The 24,263-nt window shown below is 39.1% G+C and overlaps 2 protein-coding genes across 4 annotated transcripts; both read left to right on the top strand.

The window, feature by feature from the left end:
- The first annotated feature begins 400 nt into the window (after positions 1-400).
- ankrd10b (ankyrin repeat domain 10b) lies at positions 401-17,907 on the top strand. Of its 2 annotated transcripts, XM_071516167.1 has the most exons (6): positions 401-743; positions 1,661-1,813; positions 2,976-3,067; positions 13,638-13,909; positions 14,531-14,638; positions 17,176-17,907. In XM_071516167.1, the coding sequence occupies exons 1-6, from the start codon at positions 546-548 to the stop codon at positions 17,415-17,417; spliced, it is 1,065 nt and encodes a 354-aa protein (XP_071372268.1). In that variant the 5' UTR covers positions 401-545; the 3' UTR covers positions 17,418-17,907. The 2 variants fall into 2 exon arrangements, with proteins under 2 accessions (XP_071372268.1, XP_071372270.1); XM_071516169.1 differs by lacking the exon at positions 17,176-17,907 and having other exon boundaries at positions 14,531-16,478.
- An 828-nt stretch (positions 17,908-18,735) lies between these two features.
- Positions 18,736-23,190, top strand: ube2al (ubiquitin conjugating enzyme E2 A, like). 2 transcript variants are annotated; one of them, XM_071516147.1, is made up of 6 exons: positions 18,736-18,932; positions 20,860-20,940; positions 21,054-21,079; positions 21,355-21,444; positions 21,526-21,614; positions 22,356-23,190. In XM_071516147.1, exons 1-6 carry the CDS (start codon positions 18,889-18,891, stop codon positions 22,482-22,484), a joined length of 459 nt encoding a protein of 152 aa, XP_071372248.1. In that variant the 5' UTR covers positions 18,736-18,888; the 3' UTR covers positions 22,485-23,190. The 2 variants fall into 2 exon arrangements, with proteins under 2 accessions (XP_071372248.1, XP_071372250.1); XM_071516149.1 differs by lacking the exon at positions 21,355-21,444.
- The last annotated feature ends 1,073 nt before the right edge of the window (positions 23,191-24,263 follow it).

Raw genomic sequence — 24,263 nt, forward strand, 5'->3', positions numbered from 1 at the left:
GCCCACGTCTACCTGCTTGAGCCGTGGGGAAAAGAAAGAACGGCAATGTTGAAGCAATATGTTTGTTCTAATCGATAATAATTCACCGATAACAAGTAAAGAACAATATCGTTTTTGAACAGTAGCTAAACACAATGTTAACGAAGTCGTAAGTACCGGTATAAACGGTAATTTTAGGTTTGCGCATTAATATTCAATCTCAGTGTTGTGCGGTCGCAGGTGTGGATGGTTTCGAACGTGCCTCGGCCAATCAGAACCGAGAACTGAAACTATCAGTTTCCTTGATCAGACGTTCGAACAGAATCCGGGACTGTGAAATCCACTCCGGAGTTTGCGGCTCACTTGCCGCTTCTCAAGTTTCACTTCGCGTGTGCTTTGCTTTCTGCTTTGTGTTGTCAGGCAGAAACACACACCAACGCAGTCGGGGTGGCGTGTGTCCTGATTTACGGGCACCCGTCAGCGACGAAATAAAGGCATTCGTAATTTATCTGCTCTCATATAGCTAGTTAGCGAATATCGTGTTACTTCTGCTCTCCTTAGTTACAATGTCGGTGGGAGTTGAATCCGGATTCTCTAGTGAGGAGGTACTGAACGTCCGTTTCCCTCTCCACCGGGCGTGCAGGGATGGAGATGTCGGCGCCTTGTGCTCCCTGCTTCAGTGCATCTCAAACCCGGCTGACCTAACGGTGGAGGATACCTTCTACGGCTGGACACCTATACATTGGGCCGCTCATTTCGGAAAGGTAGCTTTCTAGCTAGCCTAGCTGTTCGACGTCCTCATTTTCCTCGAATGGACATTTTGGGTAGCGCTGTCCAGAACGATAGCGGTTAACGCTTTCCGCCTCGTCTCGGCCATTTGCTAATGTTAACTGTTACAGTTAGCTGACGAGCTAGAAAGCAGCTCGTTAAACACACGACTGGGCAGGGCGAGGCGGGCATTTGACTTTGAAATTGATACGTTACTACAGTTCATCTCTTTTCTCTCGGAAAATATATATTGCATACAGATATAGCAGTAACGTATCGCTTCCGAAAACCTTTGCAGATGTGGAGCGGGAACAATGTTGAGGGGCCAATCAATGAAAGGCTCACTCACTGGTTTTACGAGGACCGTCTGTCTGCCAAATGAGCCTATTACTAAAAAGAAAAAACTGTAGAACTTGGTTGCTGAGCACAATAAATGTTCTGTTTTTCAGATGTTTCTTGGATCTTAGTATTAAGATTTATGTTTAAACGTGCGGCTGAGTGGACAGCAACTTCCAAGTCAACACAAAACGACTAATTTCAAATGCATTGGCAGTTAACATCTCTCATACGCGCGCGCGCGCACACACACACACACACACACACTACCTCTTCACTTAAGCTAGGGAGGTCAAAATGTTTGTTTTACACCACACCTAGGAAAGGTCAGGGCTACAGTTTGTAGAGGACTTGGATCCATGCCTAAAGTTAGAAGTATGCAGACTGAGTCAATCTGCACACATCACCAGCAGTGTTGCATTTTTCTCTGTAACCAGGGTCTCACCGCACTTGTCCATACCTGCCCTATCGCTTCTTGCTTATTGCATTTTTTTCCAGAGAGATTTGATTAATTAAATCACTTCCTCTCTCCCCTCTCTCTTACATTTCTGTGTCTCTATGCATTTGTCTCTGACAGTTGGAGTGTGTGATGCGTCTGGTCCAAGTGGGCTGTGGTGTGAACGCTGTGACCTCCAGGTTTGCACAGACGCCCACACACATTGCTGCATTTGGGGGCCACCCTGAGTGCTTGTTATGGCTACTCCAAACTGGTGCAGATATCAACAGACAGGTATGACACCACATGCACACTGAAAATTAAACAGTCTAACTTGGAACCATCAGAATCACTAAGTGCCAAGTGCAGTATGTGAACAGCAATTTGTCTTGGTGACATTGCTTGAGAGACACATTGACACCACACAGTTTTACACTGTTACAAGGACAACAGTACCTTAAATACAGTAAAAACAGGCATTATAAGACTTTATGTGCCTTTAACATTTAAAATAACACGTCACAAAAATGACTCCCTCCATAAAAACACTAATCTGTACAGACGCACACATGCATGCCTGAGTGAAAAAGGCAGAGCAGCCAGTGTGAGAGGTTGAGCTCAGAGTGATCTCATCAGGGGGGGGATCATCCTAACTTGGGGTCATGACCCCTGCAGTATACTCTAGCTCCTGACTGTTCCACTTGACCTATATTCAGATTATGTATCTAACACATTTTTTTCAGTTGTGGTTGCTCTCACACTCTTCTGTGTTTGGCTTTTTATGCCTCTTTGTGTATGTTGTCATGCACAGACTTCAGCACTAGGCTGTATTTTCTGCTCCACTGCGCTGCTGAGAGAAATCAGATTAGTAGGTCACGATTACATAATGTGTCGTCGTCATGAAACACATCACTGACTTTTATTTCTAATAATGCTCTTTGAATATAGTCTGCATATGTTTAAAAAACCATCACAGTCGGGGTAACTCTACGATTTGTGACCCCCCCCTCCACCACCCCCACCTCCCCTGGATACAATATTTGAGCTGTCTGTTGTTGGAGAGCAGAAAACCACAGCATTTAAGCATGGCCTACATTTACAGTGTGGTTAGAGGAGGGAGTTGGTTGAAAATCTTTCTGACTCTGCAGCCTTTTTGCTGTATTTAATTTTCCTTCCCTCCACCCTCTTACTGATGTGTAACCGTAAAGCTGTGTGGGTGGTGGTGAAGTCTGGGTGAAAAGTTCAGTCACACCCTGCTGTCCTCCTTTTGAATCTGTTTTGAACCTTGGAATTGTAAAGGCAGGGACTATGGGAGGGCAAATATGAGTTATGTATTCAGTATTGGAAACTATTTCTAAAATCACTCCTCAAAGCAGTGTTTTGGCTTATGCTACTGTTCTTGTGCACAACACTATCTTTTTTTCTTTGTATAACTGCCATCTCCGTCATCTCTCAGGACTATGTGGGCGAGGCGCCCATCCACAAGGCTGCTCGTGCGGGCAGTCTGGAGTGTATCAACGCTCTCTTGATTCAGGGAGCGAAAGCTGAGTAAGTCCTGTTAGATCACTCCTGTGTCCTTTTTTTTTCTTTCCCTCTATACTATCCAACATCTCAGTTACACCTTTACAAGGGATCACCACCAAAACCCAAATAGGAGCAGTGATGAAATTTAAATGCTAGATATATTCTTTTGCAGTTTCTACAATGTTGCAGACAGGCAAGATTAGTCAGAGGATCTGTGGAAACCAGCAATTTAACCATCAGGGTTTGAACATTAGATTTGGGAAACATACATTCGTGACACGTATTACAATTTAAGTAATAATTTAGAATTTAGAACAGCCACAGACAATTACCATATGCAGGCTAATTTTTGTATTGTAGATGTAGTATGGCTGGCCTATATACACCTGGCCAAATGGGGTTGACCTAGAAAGATCAATAAATGAAGATTCTCTATTAAAGCCCTGCATAATAGAACTCTGCTTTTCCCTGCAACGGCATTCAGTTCTGGTGTTCAAGTTGTACACCAAAAAACTGTGTGGAACCTTTGAATCTCTCTCCCAGCGGGATGTGGATATTCATGGTGACGCAACTTGTTAAACAGTGAGTGAGGAGGTTTAGCCAGATGGTGGTTTGCTAAGTAGTTAGCAACAGTGTCTGATGCAGAATGTCCCAAAGAATTCCCCAAAGACAAAATACCAGGTTGATCATGTCTTTCATGTCTGGTGGTAACGTCTCCAGCCTGCACTCAAAACAGACCACAAGATTTATTGGTCAGAGAATATTAACAGTTTTGGTGGAGCTCCCTTGAAAATGTGACACATCTTGATAAACCCTTGAAATTGTTGTTTAATGTTGCAACAATTCACATTAAGTTGCCCACTGTGTAATAATATTACTGTTAAAACTATTTGGCTTCAAAGAGAAGGATTTGTACCTACTTTTCATATAGAATTGTTTTACACTCAGCTGAAACTTAAATAGTGCTGATGTGGTTTGAGGAAGAACTAAATTGGTGTAAATGAACTGTAAACCATTAGCTCAGCAAAGTGGCTTGAAACTAAACTAATAAATCGCTTCAAATCCAGCGACATTATTATACATGCACAAGAACAACTTAATGTAAAGGTTGACAAAATCTTTTTAGCTTAGTAGGCCATAATGCATGTTCTTTGTTGAATCTAGAGTGTGTTTTTCTTTGTTAACCTTTGTTTTGGTTAGTGTCTTACATACAGCTGTATTGGATGACCAAATGCACATTTGCTCATTTTCTGAAGCCCTTTTCACTGTCTGTATGAAGAGGCTACATTTCTGTTGCATAGAATGAAAATGCATAGATCAAAATTGAATGCACTGATGTTAGATTACTTCTTAACTTGCTTGGAGACAATGTACAAGAAATGGAAGATTAGGTGTTGTTTCCTAGTTTTGACCAGGCTATTTTGGCTTCCGTCATTTCTACCCTTTTTTTAGAACAGATGTCATTTGACATAACAAGGCAAAGCTCTTGAGATTGAGAATATTGGGGGAAATAATGTTTGGTGACAAATGAATTTAACCGTCCCAACCTATCTACCCTGGCGCCTAGTGAGGAAGTTGATAAGTGACTGACCTCAGCTGTAGAGTACAGCCACACAGACACACCTTTAGAGTTGGCAGCTGTTCTTGTGGTTTGGCAGGATTGTGCCATTTATAGAAAACACTTTGTTATTGTTGGTGGACCTGAAGCATGAAGAAATGCATAAGGAGACACAACCCATCAATCCAGTTTCTTGAATTTAGGCTGTGACCAAGTTGTCTTGGAAAGCTCACTTGCTTACATTGATAGGTAATAAACGCATGTGTAATACGCATCCAAGACTGGCGGGGTTACAAGAATGTGCTGACTGGTTAGTCAGGTCACTTCAAATTGATTGCAACTTGCAATATTTTTCCTTGCTTGTAGCCTCAACACAGCATAGTTCTTGTAAGTCCCAAAGCTGATGTGTCAACTTGACCAACTCTCTTAACTTACTTAATTTATAAATAAGTACATTAATACACACTTAATTTACGTACTGCCAGAACATACTGTACACCAATTGTATTTGTTGATTAATTTATTTAAAATTTTAATTTATTTTACATTTTTGTACTCTCAGTTGAAGTGTTAGTTTCACTTGCAATTTCATCTCTGGAACAAGCTGTATGCCTTTTCATCTTGACACCATCGATGTTCAGAGAACTGAAACTACCAGGGAGTTTTCATGTGTGCTCTGTTAGTACTTATTTATCCTGTCATCACTTTGTTAACAGTCTTCACAATGATGGAAATGGTCATGATTTGGTGTAACAAGGATTTGAGTTCACCAAATGCTATCAGTGAAAATGGCTACACTCTGGCGTGTCATTGTGAAATTTGGGTTATTTCTGTTCATGAGGCATTTGTTACAGTGTGGAGGAAAAGGCTTTGCATTGGCAGTAACTGAAAAAGTCAGATCAGCATTGTTAGAATTCTTCACTACAAACTGATAGGTACTGCTAGCAGCAATCTGGCTTATTGACTTCTGCTCCAATGAGGAATACAAACAATGCTTCTTTTTTTTTTATTAGAGTTGTTGAAACACAAATGTAGAATATTTTCCTCACAGTATAACAAGTCCTTGGTGAAGAAGAATAAAAGTAAAATTTTAAATGTCAAGTTATTCATTTGAGGAATTTAAAATGAGGATGCAACAAGGCCGTCCCAGGAGGCTGGGGCACATTATGTTTTTTATGGTCAGACTGTAAACCAAGGTGATGTACTTTTTAGTGTTCAGACTTAATTTTCCATGACATTTGAAACCCCTGGTTGCATTGACTGTTTTATCAAATTAAATCCAATGTTTTCCCACTGACATGTTCAATAAATGCTTCAGTTCTGGTTGAGTTCATGTAATGTGCATTTGGTCATCAGCTGCTGAGTAATATTGATAAGTGATGAAAATGATATGTGATTTTTTCCCCTGCAGATCTTTGAGATTGTATTTTATTTATTATGATAATTTCTTTTAACTCATGACCCAGAAATATAGAGGGGCACAACTGGGAGGGAAACTAAGGCAAACTAGGTGGGGAAGAGGCTCATGACATAAAATATTTTAAGTTTTTAGACTCAATTTCCAAGAGCAATTAAAAAAAAAGTCTCTAGTTGTTACAACAGCTTACACCTAATCAGATGTGTTATCTAGTAATGTTGTCTTTTACTAATAATATATTCACCCTTATTTGAAGTTTTTAAAGGGGCTAGCTAATGTCAAACAGCTGCAAACAAAATCACTCTTCTGCTGTTGCGTAACTTTCAGCCTGTTACAAGATTTGAGTTTAAAATGAAACAAAGTATTTAAATACATAGGCGCACACACTTCAATGACCCAAAACTGAACTGACAGATTTTGATAGGGATTGAAGGGATTTCTTTTGGATTGTAGTATTGGAGGTATTTTGTAACATACTGTGTTAGTCAACTCTTCGGGCTATTAACCCTCTGAGGCATCAAACAATGCTGTGGAATATTGGTTGAAAAATTTAACGTTGATGACATTTATATGAGGTTACTTAATTTCTGCATACATGTAATTTGTGCATACATGTTCTTGTTAAAAAAAGAAAATACAGTTTAATAAAACTTTTGGCTGTAGTCACAGCTGATCATTACTGAAAATACAGATCTGTTTTACTCTAATCTTAAACAGTGCAAATTAATCCAAACTTTCTACAGCCTCAAAATGCATGTAAATGTTTGTCACATAACTGCCAGTCCTTGAAATGTGGGCAATAAATATCAGCATTGAAATGATAATCTTTCTTCCAAGTCAGTAGTTGAGTGACGTGTTTTACTTGGGGTTGCTATACTGCAACTACGGATGGGTCCTTTGGATTTTGAACAAATTTAAATAGCTGACAACAACAAATAGTTTCACAGTGAATTTTATTAATGGCAGTTATTAATAATTAATGATTAAATGTCCTCTATAATTTTCTCTTTGGATATTGAGACCATATTTGGGTGAGGCAGTGTAATTCATCATCATAAATGGGTAAATATGAAAATGGGCCTGCTTAATTGTTTTTCTTAATAGCATAAATGATATGTAAATGTATACAATACAATAGGTTTAAGAAGGTAATCAAGTATAAACTAGGCTCTACATTTCCTTTAACTGTCATAACCTAGTCTTAAATTGCTGTAAAATCCAGGCTGACCAACAATACACGAGAATAAATTACGCTCAACCTCTTATGGCATTGGCGGTCTCTTTATAGTATAAGTTAAATTGTCGCAGAACTTAATAAATGTCTTGCACCATTAAGGTTTGATCTTAAATTCCAGCTTTTGCCTTTCCACCGGCCGTGTTTCATATATCAGGCATATTGTCCAATCTCCTCCACAACAGTTTGACTCAAAGTTTGACTAGAAAGGATTGTGCATTACTCAACTGACTTCCTTCAGCCTCATGAATACTGCTCGTTTCTATTTTGACACTTCTTGTTCCATCACCCCAAGGAGAGCCTTTTCTTAATTCCAGGTTCAGGCTTTGGTCTAATTTCATGTTGCCCCTTTTCTTGGAAATCTGAACATTTAACAGGACACCTAGTTGCTTGCTGTCTCCACTCTAAGACCTTGCTTATTTTACTGACCATGCCTGCAGTATCTCACTGCCTTGGTATTCAGAGGACATTTAGATTAACCCTCAAAGCCTCTTTCAAATACGAACCCCAGTATGTGGATACTAAATTCCTTTGTCGTTGCGTTGTCCTGTAACCATCTTAGTTATTCAGTAAGGGCCCGATTTAGACTGTGTAACGTCATGCGGGTCTTACACGGATTAAGACATACGCGTTGAGGTGTTCCAATGGTCTATTCAGTGTACACACTGAGGATTTTGGTCGTTCCTTTGCTTGCGCATGTGTTTATTCCAAACCATGGTTTCTTTGTCCTGCCCACTGGTATAGTGGATAATCGGGTCATGGACTTAACTCCTTTTCATGTCTTTCTGCTAAAGCATTGCTTTTTAATACCATGTGGCATTTAATTCAGTTTTTGTTGGACAATGGCACACAAAGGTTGAATTGGCAACATATCCATATCCAGTTCGATAAAGACATGAGATATACTTTACAAAATCTGAAATGATTTAGGCTATGATGTTTAGATTAAGAAACAACACAATGCAATCTGTCTCTGATCGTGCATCTTTGTGCGTCAGTATCTGGCCAATGGATTCTTTGGTTCATCTACTTAAGAATTGCACCAGGCAGCGGGAGACAGAGGCCTCAGATATCCCCACAACATCCTTGAATACCGTGTCCAGCTGACGCAGCCCCTGTTACCAGGATGGAAAGGGCTCACCCTACCTTGAGTAACGCAGAAGGGATGTTGACTGTGCGATCTGGCTCTGCAACGCAGCTGCACAGCTCCATTTAATTAATTTCTTGGTGACCTCCGTGCGCCCTGTTAGTGCCATCTCCTTTAATCCCTTAAAAAATCGAGTACATAAATGGCAGGACACCTCTTGTTTGCTTATTTGTGGAGAGTCATCAGATTGCTTTAAATACCATTCCATTTTTTAAGAGACAAGTTAACAGCATTCTGCAGTCTAATGGATTTAGTTTAGTTTTTGTGACTTGCCAATTCATATCCTGTTGGATGTCTTTGGCATTTATTAGTATGGAGATTTATTTACATCATGAAACAATGGGAGCACCAGACGGGAAAAGAACATACAAATGGACATGAAAGTCAGAATCTGTGCATCGTAATGTGAAGCTGGGCATGCCTTGATATTCATCACCTCAAGTGCACATCTTGCAGAATGCCACATATCCCCACGCGTAACTCCAGGTTGGAATCAGCCGAGTGGAATGCACGTGTAAAAATGTCTTTAACGCCACTGGAAGGGGAAGGGGAGGTCCAGGTCGGGCCGTTAAATGAATTGAGAATTATTCGTAGAATGTTGAATGATAACAGCTCGATAATATTTCAAGGTGGGAACATTCTGTTTTATGGAGGAGGATTGTGACAAAGGGGCTTGCTTACACTGATCAAATGAAACTGGTCTTGTTTGCTGACCCCATCTGGATGTCTCACACTCTCATGATCAACTGGTGGACAATGGGTTGAGTTCTTTCTTTGAAAAAAGTCATGTTGATTCTTTGGTTTTGCAACCGTGAAGCCAAATTGCACTTCTTAACAGCATTCTTTGCCCAAGAAGACTTGAGATTTTTCAGTTTATCATTAGGCAGTTAATTCAAAAGAAAAGAATATGTTTGTCCCACTTTTCTGTACATGGAATTTCAGATCAAACATTCCAGTTCATTCAATTATAAGTTGAATTAATTATAAATTATGTGTAAAAATGAGCGCGGTTATTAAAAATTACAATACATGAACAGAAAATATTTTTCTAGTTTTTATATAACTCCTAAAAAAATAAAACATTTTAAAATATTTTATTCCTTGTTTTTTTTTTTTTTTTTTTTTTTTTTTTTTTTTTTTTTTTTTGTCATGAGCCTCAAAAGTGTTAAGGTTGTCCATTAGTAAATTAGGAACAAGTAGGATAGTGCGTAGAGGCTGCCGTTGGATAGAGTAGTGCAAAGAGAAAAGCTTGCTCAGTCAGATGGGTTAGATTTGCACAGCAGCATTAGCTGAGCTATTAACTGTATAATGCTAACAATCATCCTGTTGCAATGGTTATTCACTGTCATTTTATTGTTCAAAATATTTCACCTTATACAAAGAACTGTTTTATTTTGTATGTCACAGTATTAACCCTATACAATGATATCATACAGTCTGTTTTGACATCTAATCTTTGTCACCTTTTCCTTTATGAAAGTGACAATAAGTTTAAAAAAAGTTCTCTGTACTGTTAACAGAAACAGAACCGTACGTCTTAATGTCTTGCAGCCATTGAATTGGAAATGACTTGGTTTTTTCAAGTAATCCTAGAAAGGGGGAGAATAGACACTGCTGAGTCTGCCCCGTTCCCTGGGATAGCCGCACTGTTGTGGCATTGAGTGTTCTCACTATCGCTTCCTATCTACACACTGGCAAACTGTTGAGGTATTTCTTGCGGTGATTGGTTTTAATGCTAGGACTTTATGAATCAAATCTAAAAAAGTTTTAGACCTGCATGCTTTGCTTATTATCCATGACTGTTCCTGTATCTAGTTTTTCTGTTTGTTTTTTTTTCTTTTGTTTGTTTTTTTGATTTTGTGAAATAACCATAGGAGCCCCTTATGTGGACAGGTTTAATCATGTGAGTCCCATGTCAACATGTAGCATGATAATAGGTTGCCTCTGGAAGGTTAGACGATAGTGGGAGAAGATACTCATTGTGTGCTTAGGACGGAAAAGCAAAGCATACCAGGCATTTACAAAGAATTAACGCTTCCTTTTGAATTTGCAAACATGGGCCAATCAGTATACCCAGTTATCCATGTTGTTGGATCAATGAACTGGATCAAAGTCTCACCAAAGGAATATTTTTTTTTTTTGATTTTCAGGATATTGTGAAGCAGTGTTCTCTCCAATTATAGGCTTAAAAATAGTTAAGCAACAGGATTGAATTTTCAGAAAGAAGAGTTTACATACTTTGATTGGCCAGTTGAACTCATCGCCAACTGCAGCCAACAAGCAGATGATTTAGCTAACATTTTTAGCAAGTATTTTTCTAACTGATTGACACTTGTTTTTTTCATCTGCTTGTATCATCTCCAGTGTTGGTCTCCTATATTAGATGGACCAGCTGGTCTATTTGTATATGTTTCAAAGCATCCACTGTTGTAACGCTAGTTAAAGCTCTTTTTGCTCCTAGCTTAAAACAAGGCTGAGATAAGCAAGACTCTTAAGAGTTTCTATGACTGCTAAATTGTCAACAAAAATGAATTTTGTTGTGTTTTTATCCCCCCAAAAAGGTGGGTGGACAATCCATTCACCTTCAGTATTTTTTTTTTTTAATCTCTTCAGAGAGTTGGAAAACAAGCAGATTTGATCCTCAGCCAGCAGGGGCACACATGGTTCCAGGGGCTGCAAACTAAACCACTTGACTACCTCTGCTCAACAAAGATGACACGGTTGACTTAGTTTTGCATTTACCATAGAAAGAATGACTATTAATTCAGGTGACAGCACCCATTGCTTAAAGGAGAAGGCAATGCAATCATTCCTTAATATTCTTTTATCGCTTAGTGCTGCTGTCATTCATTTACCTTGGTGCTCCTCTGGTTGTGCAGCCCTTGGCAGAGGGAGCTATTCCTGTTCCAAAAAAGTAAGATTTGTTTTTAGAGTACTAAATTGTTAAATTAATTGAAACAAAGCAGCTGCTGACATTTGAACTGTAGAATTTCTATTCCTTGGAGTGAGACCAGTCCATCTACCTTACCACAAAATGGTTTTCGGTTTAAACCTTTCCAAAAGAGTTATCTCTTGGAAGCGTTAATTTGAAGGGGACGGGTAATGTGTATGCAAGTTAATGAGTGATTTTAATTTTGATTCTTCAGAAAATGTTTTTCATGTGCACTAGTTCTTGAACAAAATGTTTCTTTTTTGCACACCTGTTTAGATAAGGATTCAGAGAAAGAACAGTTTCTAAACAACATGAATGAGCAAACAGTGACCATATATTTTTAATGTTGTCTAATACCAATGTATGGAAGAGTGTCACTTTGTTTTAGTAGCTTAACAGCAAATAATTCTTTAGAATGAAACCTAGTGTTTTATCATGCAGTGCTCAAAGCACTGAACAAGTATGCCATACTAGAGATGGATTTGATATTATAGACATATGAGATGGCCGGCAAAAGGAGAAGTATTCATTTTTTCCCCTTCTCATTTCCAGTTGTAGGTGCAAGCTGCACACGTGGGCCACAAGTCCACTTCTTTCACAAAGATGTAGTTGTTTCCGCAGAAGCTCATTTTGCAACACAACACAATGACATTTAGCCTCAGAACAAGTGCAGTAGTGTTTTCAGATTGACCATTCAAAATATTTTCTGTTTGGCATCCCAACAATCACGCTGAAAGGCATCTACTGGTTAGTGGGATAGTTTTCTAGGTGCTTCTCAAGCATTAGTTTGTAGACATTTGTTCCTGGACAGTAGTTCATAGCAGCAGAAGACAACTTATTTGGCAACTTCAACACCAGATGGCTGCAGCAATCTGCTTTAGGCAAAATATATAGATATACAATTTATTTTAATTTACATAATTTAGTTTTAGTTTTAATTTTAGTTTAATTTCTTGTCATGGTCAGACTAGTTGTCCTTTGTCCTTTATCATCTAGTGACATTGCTTCCATACTGCCTACCAAGTGTTATACCATGTATAAGTCTGAAAATGACAGTTGAAACGTTTGGCTACCCCCTTTGAGTAAGAGTCCCACTCAGCACTGTTTGCTCATTCATAATCCCACTCAGAAGATCACAAGATTCCTGCTGCAACTGGACATGATTAACATAACTGTGTGTGATGCACACACTCAAATTCATATTAGCAATGGATTTACAAATACATATTTTGGTAATAATGCTGAGGTTTCTGTTGGTTAATTTTATTTTTCATTTTCTTGTTTATCTGTCTTTCTTAAAACAAGATGTAGCCTACTTAAGCTTGGTTCTGAGAGCTCCAACATGTGGAAAGAAGACTTCCAGATTTCTGATGCTTGAAGGTCACATTCCAACACTTTCATGTCCTTGTTTCATTCTCCCTCTTAACAATGAATTACATGAAATTTCCCATGAAGACAACTATGATGCATATTGGACCTTTTTGGATGATGAATCTCTGAATCCTGTACTTGTTCCTTGAAAAATCCTTTTATCTTGCCTTGCCAGGCTCTTTGACTTTTTTTTTCCCCTCAAGATTTTTTTTTTCTTTTAGCCTCCCACATTACACACATCTACATTATCTATACCTTCACACACACATAATGGGTACACACTCTATTAAGAATTTTTGGCAGACTTTGCCCTCCTGCAGTGCTAAATTGGAACATAGCAGCACTACTGCCTGGAATTTTTGTCAGCATTGCAAATGTCCTTCAGCTGTGTCTCTGGAAATGTGTGATGACTGCAGCCTTTTTACGTTGTGCTGAATCCTCCTTGATGTCCACCAGACAAGACAAGGCTCTCAAAGATTTTCATCACCCCAAAAATGCATCTCCTTTGGGTTCAATGAATCGTATATAACTAAATAACTATTATTTATCATCATAACCAATAGGTCAGATTGTTTCAGGTATTCATTAAAATAAATTGGTGTATACTTTCAGTCATCTTAATCATGTCCTTTTGCAGCAGACACTTACCCCTTTTTTTGGAAACTTTGTTTCCACATTTTAGTTGTATTATGGAAGATGAAAATGATCCCAAATGGATCAGTCGTCATCTCTCATGACGATGACGAAGAGGATGTGAGAGGATAGAGCAGCACAGGCAGTTTGTGTACATTTCTGTGTGTGTGAGTGTGTCTGTCTGTCTGTGTGTGAGTAATTGCTTATCGAGTTTGTGTATGTGTGCGTGTGTGTGTGTGTTTTTTGTGTTAACCGAAAAAACTGTTAGGGTCTCTCTAACACAGTTCCTTCCCGTTGTGCAGTATGAGGAATGCCAGTGGGCTGACGGCTGCTGACCTGGCCCATGCCCAGGGCTTCCAGGAGTGCGCGGAGATTCTCTCCAATGCCCAGAACCTTCAGCGGAACCTGGCTCAGTCTCAGACTCAGCTCAATGGGTTTTTTCTGAATGGCACGGCCCAGAATGGGGACCGCTCTCACCCCACTATTCAGGGACGGAGCTTCCCAAATGTGCCCAACAGAAAGAGGTCGTTTGACGGCATGGAAGTCAATCAAAGCAAGAAGGCAAGAACTAACGGTAGGTCTCTTGGCAAATCAAATCTGATCTTTAATGTGTGCGTACGGTGATGGAGGGGTCTTTGGCGGCTAATCATTTCATCAGAAGTTGTATCCAACTTAGATGAGCTTTACAAAATATGGTGCTTCGCAACATCTGCTAAACTCTGATTTATCTATTGTAAAACCAACTAATCTTCATTTAATTCTGTAGCATTATAATGCTGTGTGTAAGAGAATACTAGTCAGGATTCTGAAGAACCTCAACTATTTCAACTTGTCAGGAAAGATTTTCATTTGAATCAATGAGAACAAGTGTCCAGATTTATATTCACAGAACCCCTAGTACAGTGTTACTTGTTGAAGGCAGAAAGGCCATGAAATTGGATGTATCAACAGGAACAAATGCACAAATTGCATGTATTTTGCTGTTGTGGCATACTTTTTTGTTTTGTTTTGTTTTGTTTTTGTGCTTTTGCTTTTTTTGGTTGGGTGTGAAGGGGGGCGGGGGGGGGGTTGGTTCTGTCTGCCATTTCAGTAGACTACTTTGTTGGGATGTTTGAGGTTGTGGACGAACGAGGTTCTGTTCAACAAGTACTATTCATTCCTTTTTCATCCACATGGTGTCTCTGCTGGCTCTTAGGTCTGGGCATGCCACCAGCAATGCTGAACGGGAACGGGCCACTGGGTGGTGCTGGAGAGGTCCAGATGGAAAGCATGAATGTGGAGTTGGCAGCGACTGTGAGCTCAGGTGGGCCAGGACCCTTTGCATTTGGCCTGAACGGGTTTGCACCGCCACATGGGCAAGGCCCTATGGACCAGAGTGAGGACCAGGGGGGAGAGGACAGGTCAAGCCCGGCACCTAAAGAGCTGGAGATCATCACTGTGGCGTCAATGCAGATCCCTTGTCGCTGCACCAACTCCTATGCGTACCTGTAAAGGGCTTGTGTGTGATGGCACACTCTAATGTTCCCAATTGTGCAGAATGTCTTGGGTACCATGTGGCTGTGGTTTCCTGCAAATTGTATGCATAAAGGCATACATTGTTTTTTTTTACTTGGTGTAGCGCTATATTTGAGAAACATTCGTCAATTTGTGTGTTCTGTATTTTCTCCTTTACCTGGTTATACTTTAATGGATAAAAGTTTTCTTAAGATGTCTTTGTTTTGTTGTCATATAGGTAGATTTGACACATTCAAATTTATACAGAAAATTCTTGTACAATCCTTAGATTTTTTTTAGATAGGAAAGGATGAGTTTTGTTTTGCACAATTTTACAGCAACGTGTCCTAAATTACATGATGATTGGCATTCCTTTGACACCTGTAGGCCCACCTGTGCAGATATAGGTCATATTTGCTTTACAGAAAGAAATGAGCCTTATGCTGAGGACAAATCAGAGAGGTTGCAGTATTGCCTCTCATATTATGCTTGCAGCATAAGGTGAGAGGAGACAACTTAAATGATTATCTGAAGATCTCAACATTGGCCTGTGTACTCTTGAATATGAAGTGCTAGGTGTTAGTGAAACTAGCCTTGTTGTTACTTCACTGTCAGTAATTTACACAGATTTATTTACATTCTGTTGGAATGGCTAAAGAAGTTGTAATCCTCATTCCACATAGAAAGATGGGAGTGTGTAATGTCTTCTTAGACTGAATGTTCTTAAGAAAAGGGAGAAAAGAGAGTGCCGCTTTGTTACACATTAAATATAATATCTAAATAGTGATTGGAAGGTGATGGGGTTTTCAGGGGAATCCACAACATGAATGGCTTAGGCACCCTTCACTTTTACATAATGGCAGATTGATAAAGGCATTTATTTAAAAAATTAAGAGTGCCTAAGCTCTTTTTGGTTTTTGAATTTGATTCCACACTGTGGAAATTCCACTTATTGTTCAACTACTCATACATTAGCGATGCTTTTTTTTATATTCAAGAATTACCTTATGCCAAAGCATATCCTAACATGAATGTAGCTTATAAAGTATAAACTATTCACTGTGCGGCTTTTTTGTAGCTTTTAGGTGTCATGTACTAGGTAATTTAGGGGCTTGGCATTTAGTTATTCCTGTTGTGTTTTTCCTTGTGTCCATTTTGGCAGAGGAGACTGCTTTATTGTTTCCTCTGTATGGTGAGTAATGGCGTTTGCTGTGTAATAGCAAAAGCCTTAATGTTTGCATTTTTTAAGTAACTAGTAAGGCTTGCACATCTGTATATAAGCATTGATAACCCACACTACACTTTGGAAATTGGTAATTGGTTGTTTTACAATCAGTTAGTATTGCTCAAGCAAGTTTGCATGAGTATCTACATTTTGCTAAAAGCTTGATTTCTTGAGCTGTTTTGAACAGTTAACCAACGATTTGACATAATCTCCAACTCTGAAGGATGTCTTGGGGACATTCTTCCATCTGGTAAACGTTTTTTGTAGTACCATACATCACTCGTCGTGCCTGTTTAGCTTTAATTGTCAGCTGTTGACTGCATATTGATGCAAATTGGAGCTTCCAATGTTTAGTACTGAGCAGTTTTAGTTTTGTATTTGCTCATGTAATCTCATTAAATGTTGATTAATTTGATAAATATGATTGTGGTGGGCTTTGTGTGGTTTCTTAATGGTTTTCATTCACTGGCCAAGGCCTGTTCCTGTTTTAATTTTAGTGATTGAAAGTACCAGGTGGTCTGGGGAAAATTGGATTGAAAGTGGCATGTTTTTCAGATGAATAGAAAGAAGGGGTGATATTCCTTGTAAATAGTTAATTCACTAGACTAAGTTTAACTACTTTAAATCCCCTATGCTTGATCTGTCTGGCTTCGGCTTGTGACATGCCGACATCTGCAAAGGACTTTGGATTTTCTTGACTCTGTGCGATAGCTGAACCAACAGAGTGGGAGTGGAAGTAGGACAGTGTGCCACAGCCATACAGCACAGATTGTATGTCAAAGTGAAGTGGATCAGGATGTGACCCATTTCAAACAAGGCCTAAGGTCAAAACTTGTGCAGTTATGTAAGGCTTTCTGGAGTGTATTTTGCAATTCATTGATCAACATTTTGTGTAAGCTAGACTGGTTTATCAAGGTTTTTCTAGTGTGCTTGAAATGTCACAGAATGGCCTCTACATTACCTGTGTAGCTGCTGATATAACAGGCCCTCATGGAATAGTTGTGCAAAACAAAACCAATCCACTGATGTTTTATGCTTTTCTTGCCACTCTCATAAGTAGAGCAGCAGGAATATGGTCATATTTTATATATTTGCCAATTGACAATTTGTCTCATTTCCAGTGGCAGGTGAAACTCTGTGTGGGGCTTTTCCCTCAAATGGTCACAACCAACCAGAACTCCTAATTGGGTGTGACCCAGCAGCAGAAATCATCCACTGCCAACATCATACCTACAGTGACACACCTGAGACAGTTTCCAACAGTACTGCAGGCAGCCAAGTGGAGCACCAGAAGTCTGTGAAAGCAGAGCAGTTGTATGACCATGCTCTGTTCAGCACCATGCTTCTTTACCATGGGTCCTAAAGTCCAGATGATCTGGTTGACAGGCCGTCTGTTTTTTTGTTTGTATTTTTGCCAAACCTGATGTAAGCCTAAATAAGCATTCATTCGCCTTAAAGTCATTGAGAGGTTCAGTTCCTCATAATTTAAATTATTTGTGGTTGTAAAGGGACGGCCCAAATTTATGTAGTTCTGGAGGGCGGGCCGATTTTGTTCATGGATCTACAATTATTTTTTGATTCAGTTCTCTAAGTGGATTTCTGTTTGTGTTAATAAGAAAAAGTGCTAAATGCATTACAACTTTTGTTTATGTTGTGACTTTTGTGTTCAGCTGTAAATAGCTTTGTACTTCTTATATACATCCTGATAAACTGTAGCTCTGTCACTGAAATAAATAATCTGTATTGAACCAATGCCTATACTTCAGACACCTTGTTTCTGTCTCAATTCAAAGTGGGGTGATTTCATTTGTGTTTTTCCCCCACATATTTCTTGATGTTAATAAAAACTAGTAAAGTACTGAAATGCATCCTGTGTTACTCGATGTAAAACAAAATAGGCATATATAGTTTTGTGAAACTGAAACTTTGATCTTGCTGACCAGTTTATTTTAGAACTACTTCACACATACAGTATATAGTGCTGGAGAAATTAAATCCTTATCAACACCTAGATAATGTATCTTAACAACTTAAATTATAAGGCTGAAGGTATCAATACATTTTCTCCAAGTATATTGGGCACATGGAAAATCGTACTCGGTTTTTTTTTTATATATTCAGTGTAAAACTTTTCTATGCCTCCTGCTTTTCAAACTTGGTCCAGAAAACAGCCATAGCGATTAGAATTGGTCTTAGTATGTGTACGATTTAACTGCCTATATCAGCCCATTTTATCCAGAATACCGAACATAATGGTGCAAAAACGGCCCACCCCACCTCAGCTTCACTTCACTGAACCAATGACTAAAAAATAGGAATACACAGCTATGGTATGGTACACTCGGTTGCCAGTCACCTGTCACCAGAGCCGACCTTGATCACAGCCTGCACTGCACAAATAGCACGTCACTGTGACCACGCCCCCTGAAAGACGCTGCCCCCGATAAGCATAAGGGACATAACGCAAAAAGTATATAAGTAAAATATATTTTCACCATATTGATTCTGCCGGTGCATAACGCAATCTAGCCCCCGGAAATATCTTGGTTTAATAACAACGTATGGCTGTGGTGATATAAGGATATACAGTCATTATTTCTTGTTTGTGAAGCACTCGCATTGTTTGCCCCCCTTTTGTGAAGTGGTATCGCCTGATAAACCTAGCTGGGCTAGTCAGACTCGGGATTACCAGAGAGAACGACGCAAAGAATCGGGTAGCTACAGACTTGTGCTACCGTGATGGTGTAAAATAATCATTAATACAGTAACGTTTCGATAAAATAAGCTGCCGTTAACATCTCAGTGTTGTCAGTAGGTAACTCACAAATTAAGCAATGTCAACTCCGGCAAGAAGGCGACTTATGAGAGATTTTAAACGGTGAGTCGATTTTCCCAGGAATTATGCTGATGGTGGTATGATGTGTCAAAAACAGCTAACGCTAGCCAAGCTAGCTAACTGTTAGCTAACATGAGCCAGACTTGGCTAACCACAGTTTATTAACATAAACACTTTGACTCGCAACCCTCTAGAGTAAAAGGTGATGTTAACGCGAACACCGTGTAATTTATCTAGTATTTGTTACAAACCTGAAATATTTAAGAAAACATGTTCCGTGTGATGCTTCACGCGTAGAAGCTAGCTGCTATGTGTTAGCAGGTTAGCCAGCTACTGGATAATTTTATTGTAGCAGTTTACGGCAGCTGGCTAACTTCCAATCGGCAAGTTAACATTTAAATGTCTATTGAAAAGTGCCTCGCCATCTCAGTTTAACGTTAGTGAAGACTAACGTTAGTGTTTCATGTATTTCGATTTCATATGGCGGTAGCTCAAGTACATGTAGCTAATCGACTATTAACTTGTCTTACATATGTGACAAACTAACGCTAGCTTGTTGATCTGTTATTGGCGCTAGCTAGCTTAGCTAAGTTTGGTAAAACGTAGATAAAGTTTCTCAGATCTACCCTGAAGCGTGATTTGACATTACACAGTTTGTTCCTATGATCTCAGACTATTATATTAATGCTTGTGAACATGGCAAAACCCGAGGCGGAAAGCCAGGATGTACAAACAAGGCTCTAATCTCTGATGTCATAAAGATGCATCATGGAGCTTTTGACAATCATAGAACACCTTGATTGTCAAAGGAAACATGTTTGACAAGCAAGCTGCATTTCAATGCAGTGTGATCATGTATGAAACAATGTGCCCATATCTTCGTAAAGCCAACCTGGGCACCTTGAGTGTCCACAAAGTTGGTTTCACGTTACTGCTAATGGAAGCCCAAGTCAACTGCCTTCAGTCTCTTGATTGTATTGAATGTTGTCTTTCTTGTTCTTGGCATCTGGGGAGAATTGTTGCACAGATTTGAACAAAACTTTAAATACTTTAAAAGGTCCTAGGAATTATGTGAAATATAGCCACAGGCAGCAGCCCTGGTTCAAGCCAATGTGGGAATGTAAAATAAATTAATGCTGACGGCAGTGTTGGGCTCAATATGAATTCATGCTGTGTTTTTTAAGTCTGAGCAATCTTACTAAAAACAATTCACAAGCTGCTTTGAACTATCACTCTGTGGTATCACTTAAGCACAATTTGCTCAATAGACTGTGAATTAGCTGGTTATATGTACTAAGGCTTAGTACAAACAGTGTATTAGATAATTTTCAACTTTGATCTTCAATAATAGTGTTGCCATCTGGGTAGTTAGGGTGATGATGATTTGGGGGATAAATAAATCTTTAAAGCAGCACAAGAAACAGTTTTGATCACTACACTATTGAATCTCTTTTTCCCTCCAATATTTTCCCCTGTGGAGGCCTAGTGTTTAATAATGTTGATATATTTTTCAGTTGATACTACTTTTCAGATGTAGAAGAGTAAATAATTTACACATAACAAAATGTCCACTGTAAATGTGTGTTTTTGTAATTCATAAGACACTGACTTGATTGAGGAAGTTGATTAGTTGCTATAACATTGTGCATGTACAGTATGTGTTCACTAGCACAGTGCTGAATTGCATTTCATGAATATAGCCATTGTGGGTAAATGAATGGTACAACCAGGGTGGGGTTTGCCACCAACCAAATGCTGATAAATCGTAAACTATGGCTAGTAAGTCTTTTTTTCCCCCTACTAATCACTTTGTCAGGCAGTTTTGTCCATTCTAAAAAAAAAAAATCTGGCTGGTTAAATGGTGAAAGTGGAATTCATCTGACACTGTGGCTGGTAGAAGAAATTTGGTTTAGCTTATGGATCACGTCTTTAAACGAAGCCTTTTACTTTTTTTTTCATGGTTGTGAAGGCTACAAGAGGACCCTCCAGCTGGTGTCAGTGGTGCCCCATCTGAAAACAACATTATGGTGTGGAATGCAGTCATATTTGGGTAAGATGTTGATGCACAGCCAGAATGTATTTTTGTGTCATGTACAGATCATTTGAACTCAAGTGTGAAATGTATGACCAAATATTTTTTATTTATTTTTTTTAACCTCACAGCCCTGAGGGAACACCTTTTGAGGATGGTGAGTATCTCACTATGTTGTCAATGACCCCGTATTTGTTTTGTAAGGTATATTGTCACTATATTGCATGGTAGACATATCTACAAAGTTAGTTTCCCACATCAGAACCCCAACATTTACAATACATTCACATATAGTTTCTATTAGACCCAGCCCCATGGTTTGGCCCTCTGTGGAGTATTTGTTTTTAACTGACGATATGAAATATATTGTTATTCAGTAATCTTATGAAATAAGAGTTGCATTTCATTCTGTGTCTCTTTTCTTTGTCCCAGGTACATTTAAACTCACTGTAGAGTTCACAGAAGAATACCCCAACAAACCTCCCACAGTACGATTTGTGTCAAAGATGTTCCATCCAAATGGTATGAATGTTGTCCCATCCTATCCTGAGCCTTATATTATTGATGATGGTGGATAGTGTTTAATTGTGTTTTCATCTACAGTCTATGCAGATGGCAGTATATGTTTGGACATCCTACAGAATCGCTGGAGTCCCACTTATGATGTATCCTCTATCCTTACATCTATCCAGGTAGGCAGTGTTAAAACAATACACCAAAATAGTAGAAATCATAATTAGGAGTATTGCTGAAATCAGCTGGCATGTAAAGATTTACATGAATAACTGATTTTTACTTCCTGCTAAAGTTCTTGCTGAAGTGTGTGGGTAAATTTGTAGCAGAGACAACCATCAATCTTTATCTTAAAACTCTGAAGGGAACATGATGGCTCAAACCTGATTTCATAACCTCAAATTGTTTCCATTCACCTCAATGATGAAGTGCTGACTGCCTCAGGAGTTTACAGTTGTAGTCACAGTTGAATCCAGATAAAGATACACTGAAATACAAAAGGCTGGAAAGATAACCTAACAGTAAGAAATTCTGGTGATGTGTATTCAGACCTATAAATGTAATACTCTGCACATTGTGAAATCTGGAGTAGAGTTCTATTTTATTTTAATTGTTCAGTGAATTCTGTTTAAAAATTCCCTCAAATTTATCCTGATATTCTGGATCCAAACCAAATGAACTATATATTTTCTAAAGAATCTTTAGTCCTCGTTAGAGCGGGGGAAACCAAACCAGAGATGCACAGTATTCCACACTGTATGGGTGTTTGTGTGAGACTGAGTGGGTCAGTGTTAAGATGCAGGTTGGTTACTGGTCAGAATTATTGTCTATTAGCACATTGTCTACTTATAAGTGTGCTGTATTAGTCTTTGATATCTCTGATCTATAACCTATAATCACACCCACTGTTTTTCCCCCAGTCCCTGCTTGACGAACCAAACCCCAACAGTCCAGCCAACAGTCAGGCAGCTCAGCTCTACCAGGAGAACAAGCGGGAGTACGAGAAGCGTGTGTCTGCCATCGTAGAACAAAGCTGGAGAGACAGTTGACCGCACAATCCTGATGGCTGCTCTCTCCAGTGTTGAGCTGTGTGCTGCAAGTTTTAGTGGAGTACCTCTTAATTTTTTTGGACCCCTCACACCTTTTTGATTTTAAGCTTTTATGCACTTTACCTCCACCTTCCTTTCATAGAATCTGTTTTTTCTTGCCTGCCAGGAGCGATTTCTTTTTTCTTTTTTTCTTCTGTTCTCTCCTTTTTCGGTCTATCAGGGGAAATGTGCTGAATCTCGCCTTGGATATGTTTTGTCAATATGGACTGGTTTGGGCCATCAGCCAACAATGCCGGTGTGCTACCTTGCTGTAATAAATCCCCATGACAGATTACGTTAAATGTTTTGGAGGATGTATCAGTAAGTCATGATGGGTCCTTTTCTATTGCGCCCCTGATCTGTCATGTCATTAGTTTGTTTTCCCAAGCAGTTTCTCTGGGCTCCAATCCGATCACTCACCTTTCCTCGGGGAGAATTTGCAGCCTGAACGTCATGGACTACAACTAAATCTGACTGACATCTTTACACCATGTTTTTGCTGTGTTGTGAACTCTGTTACATGCATGACAGAAAGAGTGTATTCACGTTCCTGTTCAGTACTCATGTATATAAGAAGAAACTTGCATCTGAATTTATGTACAGATTTTGCACTGGTTGTCCCCCATGTCATTTTTTTCAGCACTTGTAAATAAAAAAGGCAAATTCATCCTCACGTGGAAGTTCTTTGTTCAAATTGTAAATCCAATACTAGTATTTGACCTAAAGATGACATTCTTGCTTTGATAAGACTTAATACTTAAGTCTCAAAAATATGTTACTCCAATGGTTTAGGAATATTTGAACAGAACTCCCTCCCAACCTAGATAATGGATAAATAAGACTTATACTCATGATATATTTTAGTATAGCCTATTGGGAGTGATTAGTAAGCACAAAACTACTATCACTACTGGAAAACTATGCCTAACAAGTCTTAGGAATTACTATCAGAGCTACACTGATGTATAAGAAGACCCACAAGTCAAAAAACTGGTATTGCCCAACAAGTAAATCACTTGCACATAAAAAATACTCATGTAAACATGCGCGTCTATACATAGCACTGAATAACACTTGGTGTGACACGTGAGGAGTTGTTGCTTTGCTATTTTTGAGTACGACAGTGAAGTGCAGGCGTCAGTGATGGGGGGAGTGCTATCACTGAGAACCTCTTCGCAAAGGCCAAGTGACTCCGTAATACATTCTTTGAGAGTTAAGATCTAGGGCAGAGAACACAATCATAGCTGCATGCAACTGGACTGCAGACACATTTTCACTTTACCCATCTTGCATCTAATATACCTTATGAATCGGCATGCAAATTTGAAGAGTGCTGAAAACTGCGATTCATAGGGGCTGGATACCAGGCTATCTAATATAAGTATTGATTTGCAGACTAGAAATGCCACTGTAAAAGTTTGGCTGCAGGTAAATTTTTATCTGCATAACTTAAATTAACAGTATGACAGGAACAGCCATACAGTTGTAAGAATCTTTCCAATCATTCCAAGGCAACACAGAATAACCCGCTACACAACAGACTACAACAAAACTCTTCCAGAGCTCCCCATTATGACTGAACAATACACTCACTCAGAACTCTTCATTTTCAGATGGAATTCTTTTATGATTGAATGGCAGCTTTCTTTAGAACTCGCTACAATATCGCTCCAATTAAATTCTCTAGGCAGAACCTCAGTTTGCCTCAGACAGAACTTTGCATGACGACGTCACTCTCAG

Source organism: Centroberyx affinis, unplaced genomic scaffold, assembly GCF_046629955.1.
Source record: "Centroberyx affinis isolate AG114_WGS23_722 - 3 ecotype Tasmania unplaced genomic scaffold, CSIRO-AGI_Caff_v1 ptg000393l_1, whole genome shotgun sequence".
Taxonomy (NCBI): Eukaryota; Metazoa; Chordata; class Actinopteri; order Beryciformes; family Berycidae; genus Centroberyx; species Centroberyx affinis.